The following is a 22,207-nucleotide window of genomic DNA, read 5'->3' as shown; positions in this document are numbered from 1 at the left end:
TGTAGAGGATTATAGGTGTACAGGCATGGGAATAGCGAAGCGGCCACCGGCGGATTCAACTACGCGGTGTAACGCTGTTTTAATAAAGAAATTCGATGAACAGACGGAGTCTTGAGTTTAGGCGATGCGCTGTGACGCTTTCGAATTGCTGCAGGTATGTCAGACCACTGAAGATTCACCGAAGATGAAAGCAACGCGGTAGAGGAGAAGAAGAAAGTGGCATTTTCGTGGCTTTTGACAATTCCAACTTCTCGATGCAGGGGCTATCAACGCGCTCAAGGGCGCATATTCCTTGTCCCGTTCCTGGCCTAGAGTCGGCCGGGTACTGCCGTCAGTTACCTCGGGTCTTGAATAGACAGGCAACGGTATGAATGATACAATAGATACGTAGTTTTACGGAAGGAATCGCAGGACTTTCTACGTAGAATAGCCTAGAGCTTCACTGCAGGGGTCCGCAAAGCTCGTGGGTCCCGTTCATCGGAAACAGCATCATGGCTCGATTTGCGACTTGGACTTGCACCGCCTTGGTTCAGGACAAGGGGCGTTTTCAAGCCACTGAACCCCCAATCTCGATCAGATTACGGGATATCCGTACTCCAGCTGCACCTTCCCCGCAGTCTCCTCCGACGGTGGCCTGTTTGACAGGCGCTGAATTGCAGGGCCAGGGAAGGCAAATAGCGGAGGGCAAAGGAGGACAAGCTCCGAAAGAGAGGATTGCCATTGAAAGGGAACAAAACAAAAGCTCCCAGGTGACATGGAGGTTAGATGCGGGTAGTTAGCCGGGGGTATGCGGGTTCAGCGGAGGGAGGAAAGGCCCATTGGCAGGTCTCGGCCAATGGAGGGAGCACGGAGTGGGTCGGGTGTGGGTTTGGCGGGGGAGCCAGGGTGGTGACATCATGGCACAGGTGACGACACCACGGCCTCAGGTGCTTCGCTGGGCCAACAGTTCCCAATTGCGGCTGGCTGGGGGCGGAAAGCTGCTGTGGAAGGGGGGAAATGGCAGAGTGGGAAAAGAGATTTGGCCTGGTCTGGACTGGTAGTCGGGGACACATCATGCAGCAGCAAGGCAGGGTACGAATAAACAAGCAGGCAGGCAGGCAGGCAGGCGGTAGGAGACGTCTTATTCCATTTGGACGAGAAGCGCCCCCCACCCCCCCTGCTTGTACCTTTCGCCCAGCTATGCTTTTAGTGCGCATAGCTCCTGTTAGCCCTTGGCTGAGGTATTCTTACACTTCGTCGATGAGGGAACGAGACTTCGATCTCCTCGACGGGGCCCGCGTCGCCTAGGCGGTTCTTGTACCTTGGTTACCCAGTACCTCAATAGCTAGCTCTGTTTCGCCCTCCGGGGGGGCAGGATTGTGGTTGAGCTTGGCCTTGGCTTTGAGGTCTCTGGTACTTTTCCACTTGCGTGCAGGAGCTGAGGTCACAGCTAGCTCACACACACGTTGCGGTGCCTTGCACCACCTGCCTTCCACCCACCACCTCTTTGACACATAAAAGCCAGTCCTGTCCCGCCTCTCTGGTCACAGGTCTCTATTTACATCACTTCCTCAGTCCAATCGAACTTGAGTTTTCCAGTTTCATCAAAAGATACCCAAAACACCGCCATCATGTCTTTGCACTGTAAGTTATGCCTCCTTGGCTTCGAAGAAAAGGAGCTTGTGCCTCAATGTCGACAGCACGCCGATATGTCGTCATCGTGGATCAAGGCAGCATGACAGAAACGAATAGATTCAACAGGTTGCTAATATCGACTGCTCAACAGACCTTCCCCCCGTCAAGCCTTCGGCCATCGCCCTCGGCACCATCTTCAACCACACCACTGAGCTCGCTGGTACGTGATACCTTTCCCCTGGCCTCCAAATGACACCATTCGATCACATCAGCTGACCAGAGCTCGCTCGCAACAGTCTTGACCCCCCTCTTCGGCCAGACCTACCAGCGCGCCAAGGCCGCCAACAGCAAGGAGGAGTTCCTCCGCTCCAAGGAGGCCAGCTCCGCCGCCGTCGCCTGGGGCACCTCCCTCGTCGGCTCCGCCCTCCAGTCCTACGGAGTCGGCGCTCTCATCAACGCTACCGGCACGCTCTCCTACAAGGGCGCCGCCTACCTCGGCAGTCTCATCTTCTTCGCTACCTCTGCTCCCGGCGTAAGTTCCTCTTCCTCGCATCTTGCCTTTGTTGTGTCGATGACTGACACGCTTGCGAACAGTACATCTCCCAGGTCTTCGCCGAGAAGCGCCCTCTTGACACCGTCGGTGTTAGCGCTCTCGCCAAGGTCATTGAGACCGTTGGTCTCTCCGTCTTCCTCACTTGGTGGGGAACCCGCACCAACCCCTTCGACTAAAGGGTTTCGTCTCTTTTAATGTAATGAAATGAAAAGGAGGGTCTGGAGCAGACTCTCGTGTGCTATTAGCCTATTGGGTCGGATGGGTTGCGGTCATGGCGTTTGAAGAGAAGTCGATAGCATCGACTGGGAACCATTGTGCCATGTACCTACACTTTCTGCTCAAGCCATGATTCCCCTATTCAAAAAAGGTTCAAAACACTTGCCGTTGGCTACATTGAAGTGATGTGGATGTGCAAAAGGTATCGTCAAAACAACCGAACAGGAGACTTCGAGTATGAAGCATCATTCTCAGTCACACTGATGACCTTGATGGATACATAGCATCAGTGCGTGTCACATTACTTTCTCCGGATGACGAGATTGAGCTTGAGCTTTGCTCTTCGGACATTTGTCACCTCGGGCCGAGCACAGTTCGCGACGAACGACGCCTTCACGGCATCACGGAGAACAGCGCTCTCACTCTGAGAAGCACTGCAAGGGTTTCCTCCACACCTTCGCACCCTGACGGTTCCAACGAAGGCTTTGATGATTTGAAAATCGTTTATTGGTGAGTACTCAACTATACTCATGCAGATAATCCGTTAGAACGCCGAGCATTTCTTGCTTTTGTGCCATCCAGGAGAAAATTCAAGTTCCCATATGTCCGCGCCGCAAGGTTCAGGTGATGGTGGTACAACCCGCATAAAGCCGTTTTGCAATCGTGAACCCCGAACACACACTCTCGAAGGGACGTCTCTCGTACCTAATTTTTATAACACAACCTCACTCGCCCATGCAGGGTATCATGCGCATAACGCAAACACACACAGACTGCATGTCCCTTCAAAATCCGACCACAAGCCCTGGTATCAGTAGCTTAGGACCAGAAAGACTGCTTGGCCGTCTCCTTCTGCACGAGCTTGACCAGGGCAGAGTAGACCTCGGAGTAGTCCTCGCCGTCGTCCTCCTCGGCATCGTCGCCGGCGGACTTCTTCTCGGCCTTCTTGGCGTCGGCGGCGGAGCGCTTCTCGGTGACCATGACGACGGAGGTCGGGCGCTTCGTCTTGGCGGCGGCGCCGAGCTCGGCGCGCGAGGTGACGAAGATGTAGGGCACGTTGTGGTCCTCGCAGAGCACGGGGATGTGGGAGATGACGTCCATGGGGGAGATGTCGCCGGCGATGATGACCACGCCGGGGAAGGCGGTGTTGCTGGGCCCGGAGGCGGGGGACTTGCGGAGGGTCTTGACGACCTCCTTCACGCCGCGCTTGAGGGTGTTGTTCTTGGCGGCTGGAGGGGGAGATGGTTAGTATGCCGGAACGTTTGTGTGGCCCCAATCGACCTCGAAGTGCGACGCGGTGGGGGGGGGGAAACGTACCCTTGCGGATGGACTTCATGACCTTCTTCATGTTCTTCTCGTCGGCCAATGGCACGGCGAAGGGCACGAGGGCGCCGACGACGGGAAGGCCGTCGGCAGTCTTGGAGGAGACATCGCCGGAGGCGACGGCGGTGGCGGCAACGTCGGCCTGGAGGTGCTCGTCGAGGGCGCGCTCGAGCTTCTCCTTCTTGTCCTTCTTGTCCTTCTTATCCTTCTTGTCCTTCTTGACGCCTCCGTCGGACACGGATCGCTTCTTGTCCTTCTTCTCCTTCTTCTCGGGCTTCTCGGCGGCCATTATGACGGTTTGTGGTGGAGGATTGAAGGGTTGGAAGGGGACGGGGGGAGGTTGTGGGTTGGCGACGTGTTGGGTGAAGCTTCGCTGGGACCGACGAGACTCGACTTTTTTTTCTTTGCAACTCAATGGGTTGCTGAACTTTTTTTCAGTGGGGCACCCAGAATCGGCGGCAGATAGTGGCTCCGTGCCGAGGTCTCACCGCATGGACGGCAGGCTTCGGTGAAATGTTCAAGGCACGTGACCTGCAGTGGCCAATCAGCGGCTGTGCATTCCGCAAATGTCAGCGCGAAAGTGACTGAAGAACAGTTGAAGGTATTTCTTTGGTATCATCGGGTATGATTGCGCGTGGAGATTTGTATACCAATTTTCAGTGTTATGAATGATCGCAGCTACAACGATTTTTGCAGATTCATCGGTGTTCCTTTGGGGATTGTACTCATCGGACCTTGTCCAAAACATTCATTGACACATGCATTCCTTGCCACATGCGCATATGAAGATCAAACCAACAATAAACGCCATAGTTAGTGTCAGCAAGAGATGAAATGAATGTAAATCGTCAAAAATTGGGGTTCTATTCCATATCTCCCCCTCTACGTAGTTGATATACACGTGTTTGACACAGGGAATCGTTGGTCCACCTCTAGCTTTCGTCGTCCGCCGTCATCGAGTAAACTGGTTTACTCCTCAGAGTCACCGAACTCGGCGCGGCCCTGCTTGGAGTTCAGGTAGTGGTTGCTGTGACGAGTGTTAGTCGGAAGCCGCTCCTTCAATATCTGCGGACCCTCATCGGGGAGGCTGCAGGGTGACCTACCGGTGGGTGGCCCAGTCCATGATGTACCAGCCGGCAACGAGGGGAGGCAGGAAGTAGAGGACCTGGGCGCTGAAGCGGCGCCAGGTGTTGAAGACGGCGTCGTGGGCGGCACCGGCGAAGGGGTTCTGGCGGTTAGGGGCAAGACCGTAGGTGATGATGCCTCTCTGCTTCTCGCCACCTGCACATTGTCAGTTCTGTGTTCCTCCCAGATTATCTGATCCATCGCGCATCGTCTGGTCGGCAGCATTCGTCGTGTTCCTCTTCTTCATCATCATCCACTTCAACTCCCATGTCCCGTCATTCGTGCATCGCTCGACCATGTCGCTGTCGTCCTTCGCCATCGCAGAATTCGGGAACAAACGTACCAATGTGACCCCACCAGCCGAGGTGGCTAAGAGCTAAGTTAGCGAGCTGCATCAACAACGTAATTGAGGACGTTGCGCGTCGGGGCGGACAGAGGGAAGCATCTCGCTTCCACCTCGGAAAAGCCCGCAAGGCGCTGTCGACTCAATTGACTTGAAATTTGGGCGTTGACTTACTGGCTGTACTTTCCGTGGGGGATGCTAGGTCCCGAGGCAAGAGCTTGGGTAGGTCTCATCTTGGCGGATGGTTGTGGTGGACGGTGATGTGCAACCGGATGTTGAGGGTCGTTCAGTCAAGCTGGAAATCGCAGGGTCAAATCAGACGAGGTTCAAATCTTGTCCCCTTCCTGCCGAACCCGAACGCTGAGGCGCACACCCTAAAGAGGCTTAGCGCTTTTTTGCGACTTTCTTTCCGTCACCAGTTGGTCGAGCCAGTGCACCTACCCACCCCGATGACCCCGGTCGGCTTTAACAGCCGCCCGCCCAAAATTCAATGACGGACCTTACCGCGGCGGCCTGAGGAGCTTTCGACAGCTTCAATCCCACCTGCTCTTGCACCGCAGCCCATCAACAACCACCCCTCAACGCCAACCGGATAGCCCGCGAATTTCGCAAGAGCAATCTCGCGACCCTCGATACCCCGTCTCTCCAGCATCCGAACCACCAGAGAAATTCACCATGGCTCAGGCTCTGGGTTTTGCGTACCGCATGGCGGTCCCCGCGGCGATCGGCGTCGCTGTGCTGCAATCTTCAATCTACGACGTCAGGGGTGGAAGCAGAGCCGTTATATTCGACAGATTAGCGGGTGTCAAGGATGGGGTCATCAGCGAGGGCACGCATTTTCTTGTGCCGTGGCTGCAGAGGAGCATCATCTTCGACGTGAGGACGAAGCCCAGGAACATCGCCACGACAACGGGCAGCAAGGATCTCCAGATGGTCAGCTTGACCCTGCGTGTTCTGCACCGTCCTGAGGTTCAGAACCTCCCCAAGATCTACCAGGTAGGTTCTTGTTTTCTGCAGCGTCTAGAATGAACCAACATCTGACCACTCGCGCAGAACCTCGGCCAAGACTACGACGAGAGGGTTCTCCCCTCCATCGGCAACGAAGTCCTCAAGTCCATCGTCGCCCAGTTCGACGCCGCAGAGCTCATCACCCAGCGTGAGGCCGTCTCCAACCGCATCCGCTCCGACCTGACCAAGCGCGCCGCTGAGTTCAATATCGCCCTCGAGGACGTCTCCATCACCCACATGACCTTCGGCAAGGAGTTCACCAAGGCCGTCGAGCAGAAGCAGATTGCCCAGCAGGACGCCGAGCGTGCGCGCTTCATCGTCGAGAAGGCCGAGCAGGAGCGCCAGGCCAATGTCATCCGCGCCGAGGGTGAGGCGGAGAGTGCCGACACCATCTCCAAGGCCATCTCCAAGTCAGGCGACGGTCTCATCCAGATCAGAAAGATTGAGGCTAGCAGGGAGATTGCCTCTACTTTGTCCGGTAACCCCAACGTTGCGTACTTGCCCAGCAGCGGAAAGGGTAGCCAGATGCTGTTGAACGTGGGACGTCCGTAAAGGGTTATGAGATGAGGATGAAGAGGGGAAAATGGCGATGCTGTACTATAGACTTTGAAGGCAAGTCACCGCTTCAATAAGTGTAATCATAGGGCATGAAACTTGCCTCCTGTTCAACTATGCAACTCAACCAAGGATACCAGCTTGCGTGTGAGGAGGACAAGCAATGAAGCCTTATGTGACAAGAGTGATCAATGGCCGAAAGGAGTTTTCCAAGTGGCCATAAGGTTACGCTCGTTATCTACGTTGGCTTATTTCTCTGGCTAGCACCACAACTGCCGGACACCACACAAGACGAGCTCGAAAACCGCTCCGGGTCGTGCCTACACAGGGTGACAGGCTCCTGCAGGTCCATCGCATGTGCTCTCTTCAGCGCGAAGCCATGATTTGGCCATAACGTAGGTTTTGCTGAATTAGCATCCAGCCTTGATTACTCTCAGCAACATATACAAATTCACGGGCTAATGGGCACCGTGTGTGTTCATCAACTTTGGTGAGCCAACGTCGGCTATGGCACCTTGGGTTAGCTGAGAGCATGACGAAATCGGTCGGCCTATATAGCTGGGGCTTCACACAGAAACCTAAGCAGAGAGTAGGCGAGCACAATTAGACTCGAATTGCCGGTTGTGCGAGGTCCACTGCGAGCTGCGAAGAAAGCTTCAGCGTTTCTTATCCCTTGGGCGCAGAAGATGTCGTCCAATTGTAGCATTCCTTCCCATGTTTGGGATGACAAAGATCTGCCCATCGCCTCTATCTAGTTGTTATTCTAGATGCGTAAATACACCAGACAGGTACCACATTGAGAGTATTGAGGCGCTCAGCTACCAGTTAATGCCAGCAGATGACTTAACTGACCTTACGCAAAAAACCAGCGAAAGTACCGGGTGGATTCGCTTGATTTACCATTCGTGCTTCTGTGTTTGTTATTTAAACCCTGCGGTTACACATAAGGAAACTAGCAAATGGGATTTTTGCCGCTCTTGGTATTTAAGAACTGCCATCGGCCTTCTACTCACATCTCAGCAAGATCGGACTGGCGCCATAAATGTTCCGAAAAATGCATCTCTCACGAGACTCGATATAACTTCCTGGCCTAAGGCGAGAACCACAATCACGAATGCTGCCTTCAATACATTGATCTCTTTGTTCCTTGGCGTCCTTGACTCCTGATGGTCAACATAACCTCTTGCGTATTCAGTGGTTTGTTCATCGCTCAACCATGCAGCTGGCAAGAGAGCAGAATGAATTGATGGATCGACGGATCGACCATGGTACTTCCCGGTAGGTCAACACGCGACTGGAGCCACGAACATTGGTCTTGAAAGCTTCCTTCATTTACGTTTGGTAGAGTTTTTAAGTGCTGTGACCGAGTTCATCCTTAACAGTGATATTCGTCATGAGTAAGTCCACGCAACCCCCGCTGTACCTGCTGAGTCCCCTTCACCTTCCCGGGGAGATACACAAAGATAACTGAACCAGGAGTGATGTGGCTTGGTGTATGGCTAGAAAATATATAAGAGTCTCTCTGCCCCCCAGAGATACAGCTGGAGGAGCCAACGACGCAATAAGACAGGAAAAGAGAACTGGTTCTTCAAAGCCAAAGGATTCAATATAGGGCGGGAGTATTCACATCCAGGACCATGTCCGAAGAGGACATGGCTTCAACCGCACTTTCGGGCGCTCAGTATCCGCCTCTGTCTCACCTCGTCCGTGTACGTGTATTCTGCGCGCAGTATACTGATCGTTGCGTCGTCAGCTGGATAGAAACCCAGCCATCGCATTTCCCATTCCGCACATCTCAAGTATCAGTCGGTCAACCTCACCAGAACCCGTTTTCACGACAGCTTCGATTCTGCTGAAAATTCAAGCCCTTTCGCTGGTCTTGACCACCTCTATATACACCGCGTTGCCAGCAAGATCCACAACCACACCCTCGTCCAACGAGCAGAACATTAAAAGCTCATGCCCAAAACAAATCTGTTCACAGTTTTCAGGCGGGTAGATGGTTACGAAAGCTAAATTGGGTGTCTACCGAGCCACGGCGCTGACCTTGTCACCGGATCGGACCGCATTGTCTGAGGATATCCTCTATAAAAATACTTTCAACGGTGAAAGTCTCTTGCCACAACCACAATATGAAAACTGCCCTAGAATGTTTGAGAGATCATGAGCAAAGCCTCTGTCCTAAAGACCATCAAGGCTTTTGAGCCTCCGGCAGTGTAAATAGAAAACCGTCTTGCTGGGGATGACTGGATAAGAATAACCACTCTTCCATAGCGAATCACATGCTCCTAGTCAAGGACGACATTATTGTGACCTACAGAATGCTCGACTTGATCCATGGAAGAATAGACATTATCGCTGAGTAGTGGTGGACCTCGACTTGCGGCTGCTTGCAAGCGTACTCTGCACAGATGGAGCGAACAAATTGTGTTTTGCCTGTTGTCAAAGAAGCTGAGACTATTAACTGTATTTATACTGGGGGTGTGTTGGGAAGCTTGCATCGCTTCACTGAAGCATTGGCATGGCCGCCTGCTGCAACGGCATGTCTTCGGTGGAAGCCGTTCGAAGATCATGACGAAGGCGCCGGGTAGATGAGGGACATAAATTGTCTTTTGGCGGTTGAAACTAATGAAATGAGCAATGTGACTCCAGCTTCGTTGTAGCGTTTCCTGGGCCATCTAATCTAAACATTTAATGGCCTGTTTGAGTTGCGCGATAAGGACAGGAAACACGCGCATCCTTCCATGCATCGCAGTATATAGTCTTCAGGAATACTCTGACGAGAATGGAGAACAGCGATGAATTGGAATCTTTCTGGGTGAGATGGAGTTATTAGATGAAGATCTGATGAGATGGGGGTGTGGCTGAGAAGTGAGAGAGCACCAGCAGACCAAAGAACAAGCTTTGTGGGCGTGGCTGATTCTGTGAGGAGCATTTAACATGCTGTACCCAGGATGTATTTATATACTGTTCAGAACTGTTTCTACGTCGTACTCAGTATGAAATCGATGGAGACGAATGCCAGGGGAATAGGTATCGACTGTTTCTTCATTACTAGGAGTTGAGTGAGTATATAACAGACTTAGATATGTGAGATTGCGTCCTCCCCACACCCAATAAAATAGCCACAACAAAGTTGCTTCAAGGCTTGTGACAAGAGTAAAATCAATCTCTTCTCTCTGAATTATTGCAACCGAGAGAAGTTGTAGAAACCTGATTTCAGACAGTCTACGCCAAGCCGTAGGCGTCTTCCCTCATCTCCTCTATTGCATTCGATGGCTTAGCTACATACTCAGGCAGAATAGCAGAAAAGTGCCGATGACGAGAGGGAAGGAGATGGCAGGGACAAAAGAAACTTGGTAGATGACCCCCCCCAGACTCTTCACCACCGCGGGTCATGGTACTCGTCTAGGCGATGAACCAATAGCACGTCTCGACATTAGTGCTTGAATGTGTGCGCGCAACCGGCCATTTTCAGCGCAGAAACAGCACAATTTATAACAAAGCGCAGAGACTTGGCAAGCATGAGGGACAAACCAGGGCAGGAAGGAGGAGGGGTTGCTGCTCCTGCTTCTTCGTATTGATGAGTCTTGGCCTCGGAAGTGACGTTTCTCATATGAGAAGCGCAATATAAATACACAATCCAAAGTTCTCAGACGGGGAGGTCTTCTCCAGGCAATTTTCTTGCGTTCTCCGTCACGCTCAGGCAAAAGAGCCTTCTGCACTGCTGGGTCGCACGTCCGAGCAATTTCAAGAACACTGCTAGACATAGCTGGTGGGCCGACCAATGCAAATAAAGTGCAAGCCGTGAGTTCTGCCCTGTGTTGGTGCTGGAGTATCGTTGGAATAACTGCACGGAAACGATGAGGGGCAGAATCTATGTAGACGTAGTGCGTCGCCGAACAACAGCTCCAGAACTTGAGGGTAATGAGCGAATGAGAGCGGGAGGCTTTGAAATTTACACCAAATGGATGAACAGTGGCAAGGTCCAAATTGTCCTTGTTCAGGAAGTCTTCCACCATGCCGAGCGAAGTGAGAATATATACCTACAGCAAGATGAGAGAGACATCCATCATTCATCCAGAAGCGGGCCGACGCAAGTCTTATTTCGAGGCAATCACTCGACAATCACTATTGGAACAGTAGTTGAACTCATAAAGTGCGAATTATTATTAGAATGCCCTCTTGACGGGTAGGTATCACTAAGCAAATCCACGCCCTCCCAATGCATACGGGATTCCCTTCCCTTCCGAAACTCCAAATAAAAAGCCAAAGCCCAGTTTAGTCGTCATAATACAGGTTGCCCGCCCGTTCCTAGAGAGCGGCCTCCAAGAATTCCGCCGTAAGCTGGCCGCGGTAGTCGTCCCTACTGGCCTTTCCGCCGGGCGCGACGAACTCGTTATTCACGAGCTTCCAGCCCTTGATCTTCATGCTCTTCCACTCTTCTGACAGCTTGAGGCGGACGAGGTCGCCGGCAGCGCGGGCATCTTCCGCACTGTCGTGGCCCTGGACCTTGCCGGCTGTCTCTACTTGGATCTTGCGGTTGAGGAGGTTCTCCATGAGCATCTTGAGACCCTGGCGGTAGGGGAGCCCGTACTTGTGGGGGAAGAGAAGGACGGTGTCGATGAGAGTGGGGTGAACGATTCTGACGGCATTCAGATCGTTCTCCAGGCCGTGGCCAATGAGAGGTGTGTTGGGGCTGATGAGGGAGAAGAGGAGGTCGCGGGCGACCAAGGGGGAGGAGACAATCTTCATCGTCTTCTTGGGCTTCTTGTTGTTGTTGTTGACCATTTTCTTGGCCTGAGCGGGAGTGGGGTCCTCTTCCTTGGCGGACCAGGGTGCTGCATTAGCCATGTCCTCAGGCCAAACCCCGGAATAGCGCGAGTTGAGATCCAGGATCTCACCGACAGGTTGCACGAGCACATCCAAAAGCTCTTCACCGGTAGGCCAGGCAGTGGCGGTGAGACGCACCAGCTCCAGACCGTAGACAGTGTAGCACATCTCGCAATCGAAGGCGACAGCTCTGTCAGAGGGAACATTGGGGTTGGCGGGCGTCTCGGCGAAGTTGAGGACGGTGGCAAGGCGCTTGGGGTCGGAGGCCTTGAAGACGTGGTGAGGGACGGTGTAGCAGCCGGCCGAGTCTCCTACGGCCTGGCCGCAGCAGCGGTAACGCTTCGGAGTCTTGGATCTGTCGCCGAGTTGGCGCTCCGGGAAGTACGTCTTGCCCCAGTGGTAGGTGCACTTGCCGCCCGAGGCGAGCGCGCCGTCTTCCTCGCGTCTGCCGGGGAACATCTGGAAACGCTTCTCACAGCGATCGCATTTCTCCCAGCCCTTGGCGGCTTCGAGACCCTGGCGGGCCTTCTCGACGTCGGCTTCACTGGGGATGGAGGAGACGTAACCGTGGTTGGCGAGGCCGTCAATGGGGGTGATGAGATGACGGACGAGCTGGACTTCCTGGGCCGGCGTCAGGCCCGTGACCACCTTCTTGGGCGAGGCGAGAAGCTTCTTGTGGGGGCCCTTTGGGCTTTGCTGGCGACGCTGGACGACTCTCTCCTCCTTCCACTGCAGCAGCGTCATCTTCTTGTACTGCATGATTTTGTTTTTGAGAACGTTGCCGTAGATGGCGTTCTTCTCGATGGCGGTGTTCTCCTCTTCGTCGAGGGTTCTCCAGATTAGGTCTTGGTCCGTGAGGACGAGCTGCTTCTCGTCGTCGTCTTTTGCGGTTTTCTTAAGTTCGTTGTTGAGGCGAGTATACTCTTGGTGTAGCAACTGCGCTAGCTTGAAGCGAGTCTTGAACTCCGCTGGAGCTTTGATGCCTTTGAGCAAGCGAGGGTTGAGAGCTTCAGGTTTTCTGAGCTTGGGTGGCGGCTCCTTGGATGGGGTTGAAGGAGTGTGAGGTGAGGTAGAAGTAGTAGTGGTGTCGTGTGAGACTGAAGTTGCTTTTGACTTTGGGGTGGAGGCAGACGTGCCAGTAGTAGTAGTTGGGGTGTTGCCAGTAAGTGAATCAAGCTTCCGCTTAGGTGGGTGATTACTCGAAGATAAAGGAGAGGACTTTGAGTGATTCAATGAGTTGTTGGAATGAGACGAAGGAGTTGAAGCGAGAGAAGGGACAGCAGGGTGAAGATGAGTGCTCTTCTTCACAGCCGAGACAGGCCTTTGGGAAGAGGCGGTCTGGCGATTTAAAGGTGGAGGAGAGATGGGGCGAGCGACAGCTGACAGAGTGTCATCTGGTCTCGGTGCCGTTGTGTCTTGTTTTGAGGCGGTTTTGACAGGAGTAGGAGTTCTTGCAGAGACGGCGGGGCCGCTGACGTCTTGGGCAACTTTCGGACGTTTTCGAGGGCCATCCTGGGTTGCATTCGTCGAGGCATCAGTCGACGTCTGGGCCGACGTTCCTGACTTTTTGAGTGCCGGTGCTGATGTGGCAGCCATCTTATCCCTGTCTTCTTTATGCTGGAAGAGGCACTGGAATGCAGTACACTTGTCTCCGGCGGGACAGGGGATGTGTTTGAGGTCGACAAAGGACATTGTGACAGGAATCTAATCTTTCAACGGGAATAGAAGTACAAGAGGCTAGCGCGAAGAGACCGTGACGTGGCGGTCAAGAGCAGGAGCAGCTTGGCGGCTCTTGCTGTTGCAGCTGACGTGCTGAGGACGACGAATACACAAACAGAAGGTATCGTGGACTCGTGTGTGTGGAAGGACCTTGCCTCCCTAGTGTCGACATCTACTTGAGGCAGGAGCTCCAAGTGAGATGCGGTGAGGTGTGGTGCGGTGAGAGGAACGGAAACGGCGTGAGCTTTAGGCCTAGACTGGCGAGAGGTACCAAGTTCCTAAGCAATGCAATGCAGAGGCGGTTGTAAGGGAGATGGAGCCAAAATGAGTGAGATTGTATCCGTATGTGCGTGAGCCGATTAAGGCCTCGAAGATCCGGGGGAGCGGACCGACGATCTCAAAGCCAAAACCGCAGCCGGACCTGTCTCTGCAGTTGGCAGCGTCGCAGTCGGAGAATTCGGGGAGCCACGGGCTAGTGTCCAGAGATGGCCAGGGCGAGGCTGACACAGGAATGATGCGAGATTGGCAAGATTGGGTGACCATCAACCGTTCAGCGTTTTTTCAAAAGGGGGGCGGCCACACCAGGACATCGGAAACGTTCATGGCATAAAGGTGGGAGGGTTTGGGACAGTGTCACAGATGGTTGATGTGTCTCAAATGCGGTCGGAGTTGGGATGAAGAGAGGCTCCGAGCGTCCAGAAAGCTTATGTAAGACTCTAACTTTGGACCTAAGTCACTACTGACCACTGATCAGCGGGGCGAGCCGTACAGGGATGTGGCTGGCGGCGGTCCAGAAGCCAGCATCGTGCAGCTTCCAACATTCCAACGTCCGGCGGAATGAGTCCCAATAGCGTCAACTGCGTGCTTCCGAGAGGGGAGACATTGTGTTCTTTTGGAAAGACTGCAGAGTCAGGAGGCCAGTCGTCTTTCTTCGTCATTTTACTTCTTCTTTAGCTCATTACCGTGGAGATGGACCGCCGGGCTGAGTCATGATCTGCCGGTCGTCTCTTGGTCTCTCTGTTTTCTTGCTTCTTCCATTTTCCGTCAACGGCCATCGTCAAAAATGGAGAGCAGCTTCGCACTTCCACATCATCTCTTGCTGCGTCATGCAACCCGGAGCAACCAACGCGCGTCAAATGCGTGCTAATCGATGTGGTGCACACGAACTTCGGTCTCCCCTCATTCTCGCCAACATTGATGTGATTCAAGGGGTGGTAGGTCGATATCCCCTTGAAAGTCTTATCGCGGGAGATCCAGGCACGCGAACTCTATTTCGTCTACCGTCTCATGTCCAGTCTGGAAGGGAAGCACACAGACATGGCAGATAAGGGCCGACATGGACGCCATCGGACGTATCTAGCGCCATTACCAATCTCTTCCCCTTCTCGACTCCGGCGTGGTCAATCTTGGCTTCCTGCTCCGGCCGCTCGACATCCAAGACACCTGTGCCACCGCACTCTTCTTATCTTGACGGCGCCCAAGGAAGCACAATGACAATCTTGTTCTTGTGCGACGCGCAGGTTGGCATGTGACCGAAGCCCCCTGGCCTGTGCTCCATTGCTTCTTCTCCCTTCTTGCGGGCCATTCATATTCTCATTGAGCTGAGTGCCGCAACACTGATTCGAACGAAGCAAGTGCGAAGCCCATCCATCTACTCGTCGTTGATAACGGCTGTCCGGTATCTCAGCCCCGGCGGGTGCTAGTGGCACCAAGCCGTCGAGCACAAGCTGGGCAGCCCTGGTCTCGAGGATGGACTTTCCTATCGCGGCGCAACGGTTGGGTAGAAACCCATGGCGGTGAACGGGGGTTTACTGAGAGTGAGGGGCGAACAGCTTCCATCATCTATCGAGAAATCGTTATCTACGATGTAGATCGGACCTACGTCCGCGCAGAGGGGCATCTGGGCTTCTGCGAGTTTCCATCTCGAATGGGGGCTATAAATGAAGCACTCGCACCCCGCCATTGAACAGATTGGAGAGTATTTGGGAGGGAATAGAAACCTCGATATTTCGGTGATTTTGGCACAAACTTGACTTTTCCGACGTCAAGACAGACATCAACCTTCTGCTGCTTGTCTGCGATTGAACACAGGGGATCCCAGCAGCACGAGTCCATCGTCGAGCAGCTGTAGCTCCTCCAGCGCTATCGACTAACACCATCACCACTCAGTATTACCAGCTCTTCGAGTCCATCAGACCGACTCCCTGGACTGAGGTTCGCCTCAGGAACCCGACCTGATCTTGCAGGCGACCTGCAAAGAGAAATTCACCCAACCCAAGGAGATCGATCCCATGCCGTTCCGTCACATTTCAGTGTTGCCTTACAGACCGGAGCTGAGCATCCACAGTCATCCGCAGCCGCGGTCCCGCGCTGGAGCCTAGGTATCCATAGGTACGGACACCTACAAACGAACGACCAATTGTCGCGTGCGCGCATTCCAATTGCCTTTCGACCATCCACCATCCAGCACCAGCAGTGCACCCAATTGCACCATCCGGCGGGAAATAGCGGACGCGGACCAACTTCGACCCCTAGAGCCACGCGGCGCACGGCACCACCCACACCAATAGCGCGCTGGAGCACACCACCCAACGGCCCATCCATCGCCTTATCTCCCCTTAAGTCCACCTACCTAGGCACGTTAGCAGCCTGCAGCGCCCGGTGTTAGTGTCATCGAATCTCCCCCATCCCCGGGAGTCGCTGCGCTGCAGGGCGAGGTGAGGCGAGAAACAGACACTGGACCAAGGAAAAAAAAAACACCATCTGAAAAAGTCCAACAGTCCACCATCCGAGGCGGCGGGATTCAGCTCCCCCGGTCGGACTGTGCGGACTTTCCGTTGGAGGGACTCTTTTGTGGCTCGCCCCGAGAATATTAACTCGGCCCGCGTCCCACCAAAAGAGCGTCCCTTCGACCCCCAACATCCCACTTACAAGAAGCGTTGTTGCCATTCTCCCTTCGCTCTATTGACCGGTCCCTGATCTCATCAAGCTACATAATGGATTACACCGGCGGCACCGTGGAGGCCGATCATCTCTGCGTACTGGTCCACGGGGTTCGTTCCTCCATCCTTTTCCTGTTTTCCTCTCGCCAGCACATCATTCCCAGCGTTTTAAGTGCTGACACCGGGCGGCTCCTGGCTCCTGGCTCCTGCAAACCCGTTGGCTGGTGGTGGCGACGTCATGATCTGCTGCAGCGTGTAGTGCACCTTGATGCTAACGTGCGACCTGTATGTAGCTTTGGGGTAACCCCAACCACATGGCCCAGATCGCCAAAAGCCTGCGCGCAAAACACTCTGCCGACAAGCTCTACCTGCTCCTCGCGAAGCGCAACAGCGGCTCCTTCACCTACGATGGCATCGAGCGCGGCGGCGAGCGCGTCTGCGCCGAGATCGAGGAGGAGCTGCGCGCCATCCAGGAAAGGGGCGGCAAGATCACCAAGCTGAGCATCGTGGGCTACTCGCTCGGCGGCCTGGTCTCGCGCTACGCCGTCGGGCTGCTTCACTCAAAGGGCATCCTCGACACCGTCGAGTGCATGGTGAGTTTCTCATGTCACACTCACCCCCTCACCCACAACAACACCACTCACCCACACCCACGCTCTCACCGCAAAATCACTGACTCCCGCCCCAGAACTTCGTCACCTTCGCCACACCGCATCTCGGCGTCCGCACCCCCCTGCGCGGCTGGCACAACCACCTCTGGAACGTCCTCGGCGCCCGCACCCTCTCCATGTCGGGCCGCCAGCTCTTCACCATCGACAACTTCCGCGACACGGGCCGGCCCCTGCTCGCCGTCCTCGCGGACCCGGACTCCATCTTCCTCGCCGGCCTCAAGCGCTTCAAGCGCCGCACCCTCTACACCAACATCGTCAACGACAGGAGCGCCGTCCACTACACCACCGGCATCACCAAGACGGACCCCTACACCAACCTCGACGGCATCAAGGTCAACTACGTCCCGGGCTACGAGGACGTCATCCTCGACCCGAAGCACCCCATCGCCCCGCGCCCCAAGCTCTCCGGCGGCTCCCGGCCGACGCTGTCCTCCGTCGCCTCGTGGGCCCAGCGCATCCCCTTCGTGCTGGCCATCTCCGTCTTCGTGCCCATCGGCATCGTCGCCTTCCTCTTCAACTCGGCAATCCAGACGGTGCGCTCCTCGAAGCGCATCCAGCTGCACGAAAAGGGGCTCGCCGGCGTCGCCATCGAGGAGTACCGCGGCCCGCTGTGGATGAAGGAGATCCGCGAGGAGGTCGAGCACGTGTACGAGACGCTCAACAGCTCGCAGGACCAGGAGTACCTCGGCAGCGAGACGGACGAGGACGACGAGGACGACGCGGGCGCGCGCGAGATGGACCGCAGCACGACGCAGCTGCTCGCGCGCGAGAGGCGCATGTCGGTGCCCTCGCAGCCGACGCTCGCGCTCGCGCCGTACCAGTTCCAGATGGTCCAGAACCTGGACGCCGTCGGCTGGAACAAGTACCCCGTGTGGATCCACAACGACAGGCACAGTCACGCGGCCATCATTGTGAGGTGGGAGAAGAAGACGTTTGACGAGGGGCGGGTGGTGTTGAAGCACTGGTTAAATGAGGAGTTTACGATCTGACGACGGGTTCGGTAGTATTCTGTTCTACTTGGAGTTGGGAGCGTTGATTTATGGTACATATCTACTCCCCAGGGAGGCGAAGACCTTTTTTGTATAAGAATACTTCGTGTAATATATTTACATTTACGAAAACACTGTCCGCTCAGGAAGGGTATATAAGCGTGAAGTGGACTTCCTTCTCTTAACAACGCAAGGGCAATAATAGCCACTGGTAGAAATGGCCACCGTCTTTGGCGCTGGGACAATGGAGTTTCACTACAGCCAAGCCCCGAAAACAGTTCAAGACCCGCGACCTAATATTTCGACGCAGTGCATTCTCTCGTCCTGAGTCGATTCATCTAGAATAGTAAGAAACTGGGGACAGATGCCAGGGATGATTGCAAAATCTACTTAAACGATCTGCTCTGTCCATGGCATCCTTCAGACAGCCATCGCATTCACCGTGCTGCTGTTCATATTCCCGCACCGACACAGAAGTTGAAGAAGGATACCAAGGACACAATTTTGCCCTTTAACTTGGTAACTAAACGCGTTTGTTTGCTTTTATACAGCGCACTGGCATCCAAGTCCTATGCATCCCCAGCAACAGCCCGCCAGTCTAGTGCATGCTCTGCACCGCAAAACAGGCAGTCCAAGGTTACTGGCCAGTATCGGGCTTGAAAACTGATATCAAACCGCTACCTATGGATAGACGTTGCTCTCGAATTGTATTTAATCAGGGGGATTAGTGTTATTAACGACTTACGGCAATCATACTCAACATTATGTCGGTGCGCAGTGGTTAGGCATCGCGATTGCAGTCGTTATTCGACTTATCACATACTGGGAACATTCTGCTGCTCGCAACCTCCCGCAACACACAATCTACTTTTCTCATCCTATATTACTTCATTTATAATAGTCAGAAACTAGAGAGGGACGCCAGGCAATAATACTGAGTTTTCCAGCCGTCCGCACCATCCAAACCCTCATTAGATAACCTGTTTATCTCACAGGCATGCTTACGAAATGCCACCACGTCGTCCTCATCCAACCTCTTTGGACCTTAGCGGAAGAGAGACAGGCAATCGCTCGCTGTCACCGGCAAGGTCAGGCACAAAAGGTGCACGTATGGAGGCTTAGGTCCTTCTGTCCAAGTAATTTTACACCAACCCACACGTTCTTACCCTCTGAAACCAAAAACGGGGTAGAATCTCTCGCTTCTATACAGCTTGCCGACATTGAAGTGCAATGCCGCTCCCAGGAGCCCGAACTGTCTGTCTACCTCTCGAGCGCAAGACGTAGATCTAAAGGTCACTGGACGAAGCGACTTAAGATATGACATGAAACCACTGCTTTCGTAGGGACACTTTCTTCCTTGTTTCTCTGTATCTCTCTTACCAGTGTATCCACGATGTATAAGCCCAGCTTGCGCACAGGAGGGTCAATATACAGCTCTCAAACGGGGGACAGCGCCTCCCCTTCCCACTCGGACGAGCAACTCATCGATTTCTCTGAGCTCAAAATTCAACAAACAAAACCACGCTGAATGATGTGATTGCTCTGTGTCTTCTAAACATCCGATCCACGGGGTTTAAATACCCATGGCCCGAACAGCTTTGATACTGTGAGGCTCTCATCAAGTGTAACTGGATTTTTAGCCGCACACCGGCATTACATACTTCAGCTCCGGCCCAAGTTTACGATTTGGTCACTGGGAAATAAACGTAACATGTCGGTGGGATATACGTTGAGTGCATTCTTTAAAGGCGACGACTTACACCGACAAACCTACACCCATCCTCTTCACTTATAACTTACAATAGATACCTCTTCTATCAGTCTTGAACTCTAGACGCAACGATAAAATTACATCATAGCAACCATAACCATCATCCAAAAGACCCATCACCACACACCCACTGCGCCCCAACTCGACACTGAACTCAACCACGGAACCTACCTACCTCCCACGCCCCCATCGCAAACCGCACCCCACCCCAATCAACCGCCTCGCTTACCGGCATCGCAAGAAGCACAGACCACCACCCAAAAAACCAAACCCAATCCCCCGGCCCGCGCTATCCCCAACGCAGCTCCCCCCTTCCCACCCGCGAGCATCAGTGTTCCCATCCAAGGGTCCTCCCAGCCGCTGTGCCCCACCTTTATCAGCCAACCCTGGAGTCCCCTTTTGCGATTACGTAGTGCAGAAGAGGCAGGGCGCGTGCACGGCTGGTAATGTAATTCGGTAGTCTTTGCTTTCAGCTTCTTTGGAGGGCAGGACAAGAAAAAAAAAAAGTCAATTGCGTAGTTAGTTCGTCTTCCGCGTTTGCCTTGTGGCGACGTCTCGATAGAGTGTCACAGCACCGTTTCTCGTTTCTTTAATCGACATCACAGGAATCTTCAAGTCAGCGGAGCAGATTGGGGAACATTCAGCAAAGATGAGGACGTCGCGCCTCTCCAAGGAGACCTCGGCCATCTTCAAAGCCAGCACCTCGCCACCACCTCCGCGCCGGACGACGCGCTCCTCTCTCGCCCGGTTCGCCTACACGACCGACTCTGCAGCGCCTGACACCTCCTCGCTCCAGGACATCGTTCTCGGCAACGACATCGAGGATGCCGTTACGAGCCCGCCTCGCAGGAAACGGAGGAGGGTGGCGGCGGCGGACGACGCACCGAGCGCCACCGTCAAGATCGAGGCTGAAGAAGCCGAGGTCATATCTACGAAACCTACAAAGCCCAAGAGGGAGAGGAAGCCGGCGCGTGTGATCAAGGGCGAGGACATCCGCGTGGAGCCCCCGTCTGACTGGGAGGAGATGTACAACCAGGTCAAGGAGATGCGTCTCCACGGCGCGGCGAAGGACGCGGCTGTGGACACGATGGGCTGCGAGAGACTGTTCCATCCCGACGCTTCCGAGCGGGATAGGCGGTTTCATATCCTCATTGCGCTGATGCTTTCGAGCCAGACCAAGGACACGGTGAATGCCGTGGCGATGAAGAGGTTGATGACGGAGCTGCCTCCGCATAAAGAGGGCGCGGAGGGCGGCTTGTGTTTAGAGAATATCTTGGCTGTGGAGCCGGATAAGTTGAACGAGCTGATCTGGGCGGTTGGCTTTCACAATAACAAGACCAAGTCAGTCTTCATGGGTGATGTCCCGCAAAGCAATGTTAACTGGATTAGGTATATCAAAGCCGCGGCCGAGATCCTTCGCGATAAGTTCGACGGCGACGTTCCCGACACGATAGAAGGGTTGACCTCTCTACCAGGCGTAGGTCCGAAGATGGGATATCTGTGTCTCTCGGCTGCATGGGACAAGACCGAGGGTATTGGCGTGGACGTCCACGTGCACCGCATTACCAACCTCTGGGGCTGGCACAAGACAACGCAGCCTGAAGGGACGAGAATGGCGTTACAGAGTTGGCTCCCGAAGGACAAATGGCGTGAAATCAACTGGCTGCTTGTCGGCCTCGGACAGACTGTTTGCTTGCCTGTCGGGAGAAAGTGCGGAGATTGCCAGCTCGGATTGAAGGGCTTGTGTAAGGCGGCGGAAAGGAAGAAGGTAACCGAGGGTCGCAAAGCGAGGGAGGTCAAGATCGAAGTCGGAGACGATACAGTCATCAAGACGGAGGAGATTGTCGAGGAAGTCGTGAAGAAGGAGATCGTAGAACCGACAGGCGTGCCGGTGCCGGAGGTAGCGCCGGAAGCGACTGAGCTGGTCGGAGCGGGAGCGCCGAAAAGGAGGCGCGGAAAAGTAGTTTGACGGCGTGTGAACGTGATCCGATAACGAGGGATCGCCTGTGAATCAAGTCAGCGAGCTCAGCGGTGTTTCCGTAATCATCATCTTGCTACACTTGCGCGCGTCAGCCCAGGGGATGCAGCAGGTCCAATGAATGACTCTTGGGACGACGGCAGTCATATCCGACCGAGGTGCCCGGGGCTTGCCTGCCTCGCTTCGGGCATCGGTGGAGAGCGGGCCCGAAAAGTTCGGAGGAATTCCGATTTCGAGGGTGTAGCGGAAGTGCAATGCATGCCTGGGGGCGGTGTCATTGAAAAAAGGTAGCCTAGGTGCACTGTGCAGCGGACGGAGAAGGCGGTGGAAGAGGGGGCGAAATGAATAGCGAAGCAGCAGATACGATATCGGAGATACGCCGGCATTCGCCCGCCAGCAGCGCCCCGTGTCCCGTGTCCGCCCGTGGAGTGTGCCGTCATCGTCAGGCTTCCGGGGGCCATCTTCACAGTGTGACGTGGACGCGGCGTAGGCGGGCAGAGGCGGAGGCGAAGACGAGGGCGGTTTGGGCGGGTACTGACTCGCATGGTCAGAGGACGACGAAAACGG

At 54.5% G+C, this 22,207-nt stretch overlaps 7 protein-coding genes across 7 annotated transcripts; 4 read left to right on the top strand and 3 right to left on the bottom strand.

Moving 5' to 3' along the window:
• Nucleotides 1-1,610: 1,610 nt before the first annotated feature.
• On the top strand, nt 1,611-2,343 carry CGCS363_v013606 (UPF0591 membrane protein; the record flags this gene model as incomplete). The annotated part of the gene is made up of 4 exons (XM_036645455.1): nt 1,611-1,623; nt 1,766-1,834; nt 1,911-2,146; nt 2,209-2,343. The coding sequence occupies 4 exons, from the start codon at nt 1,611-1,613 to the stop codon at nt 2,341-2,343; spliced, it is 453 nt and encodes a 150-aa protein (XP_036489068.1).
• An 859-nt stretch (nt 2,344-3,202) lies between these two features.
• On the bottom strand, nt 3,203-3,995 carry NHP2 (H/ACA ribonucleoprotein complex subunit NHP2; the record flags this gene model as incomplete). Its single annotated transcript, XM_036645454.1, has 2 exons — nt 3,203-3,612; nt 3,701-3,995. 2 exons carry the CDS (start codon nt 3,993-3,995, stop codon nt 3,203-3,205), a joined length of 705 nt encoding a protein of 234 aa, XP_036489067.1.
• Nucleotides 3,996-4,675: 680 nt separating this feature from the next.
• Nucleotides 4,676-5,407, bottom strand: qcr-8 (Cytochrome b-c1 complex subunit 8; the record flags this gene model as incomplete). Its single annotated transcript, XM_036645453.1, has 4 exons — nt 4,676-4,733; nt 4,810-4,987; nt 5,175-5,200; nt 5,349-5,407. The coding sequence occupies 4 exons, from the start codon at nt 5,405-5,407 to the stop codon at nt 4,676-4,678; spliced, it is 321 nt and encodes a 106-aa protein (XP_036489066.1).
• Nucleotides 5,408-5,849: 442 nt separating this feature from the next.
• Nucleotides 5,850-6,734, top strand: phb1 (Prohibitin-1; the record flags this gene model as incomplete). Its single annotated transcript, XM_036645452.1, has 2 exons — nt 5,850-6,170; nt 6,228-6,734. 2 exons carry the CDS (start codon nt 5,850-5,852, stop codon nt 6,732-6,734), a joined length of 828 nt encoding a protein of 275 aa, XP_036489065.1.
• Nucleotides 6,735-11,051: 4,317 nt separating this feature from the next.
• On the bottom strand, nt 11,052-13,262 carry rex3-0 (RNA exonuclease 3; the record flags this gene model as incomplete). The annotated part of the gene is made up of 1 exon (XM_036645451.1): nt 11,052-13,262. One exon carries the CDS (start codon nt 13,260-13,262, stop codon nt 11,052-11,054), a length of 2,211 nt encoding a protein of 736 aa, XP_036489064.1.
• A 3,023-nt stretch (nt 13,263-16,285) lies between these two features.
• CGCS363_v013601 (putative lipase) lies at nt 16,286-17,891 on the top strand (the record flags this gene model as incomplete). Its single annotated transcript, XM_036645450.1, has 3 exons — nt 16,286-16,342; nt 16,525-16,824; nt 16,920-17,891. The coding sequence occupies 3 exons, from the start codon at nt 16,286-16,288 to the stop codon at nt 17,889-17,891; spliced, it is 1,329 nt and encodes a 442-aa protein (XP_036489063.1).
• Nucleotides 17,892-20,311: 2,420 nt separating this feature from the next.
• CGCS363_v013600 (Endonuclease III-like protein) lies at nt 20,312-21,631 on the top strand (the record flags this gene model as incomplete). Its single annotated transcript, XM_036645449.1, has 1 exon — nt 20,312-21,631. One exon carries the CDS (start codon nt 20,312-20,314, stop codon nt 21,629-21,631), a length of 1,320 nt encoding a protein of 439 aa, XP_036489062.1.
• Nucleotides 21,632-22,207: the final 576 nt, after the last annotated feature.

This window comes from Colletotrichum siamense (assembly GCF_013390195.1).
Source record: "Colletotrichum siamense strain Cg363 chromosome Unknown KSG_Cg363_contig09, whole genome shotgun sequence".
NCBI lineage: Eukaryota > Fungi > Ascomycota > Sordariomycetes > Glomerellales > Glomerellaceae > Colletotrichum > Colletotrichum siamense.
This window is presented reverse-complemented; position numbering and strand designations above follow the sequence as displayed.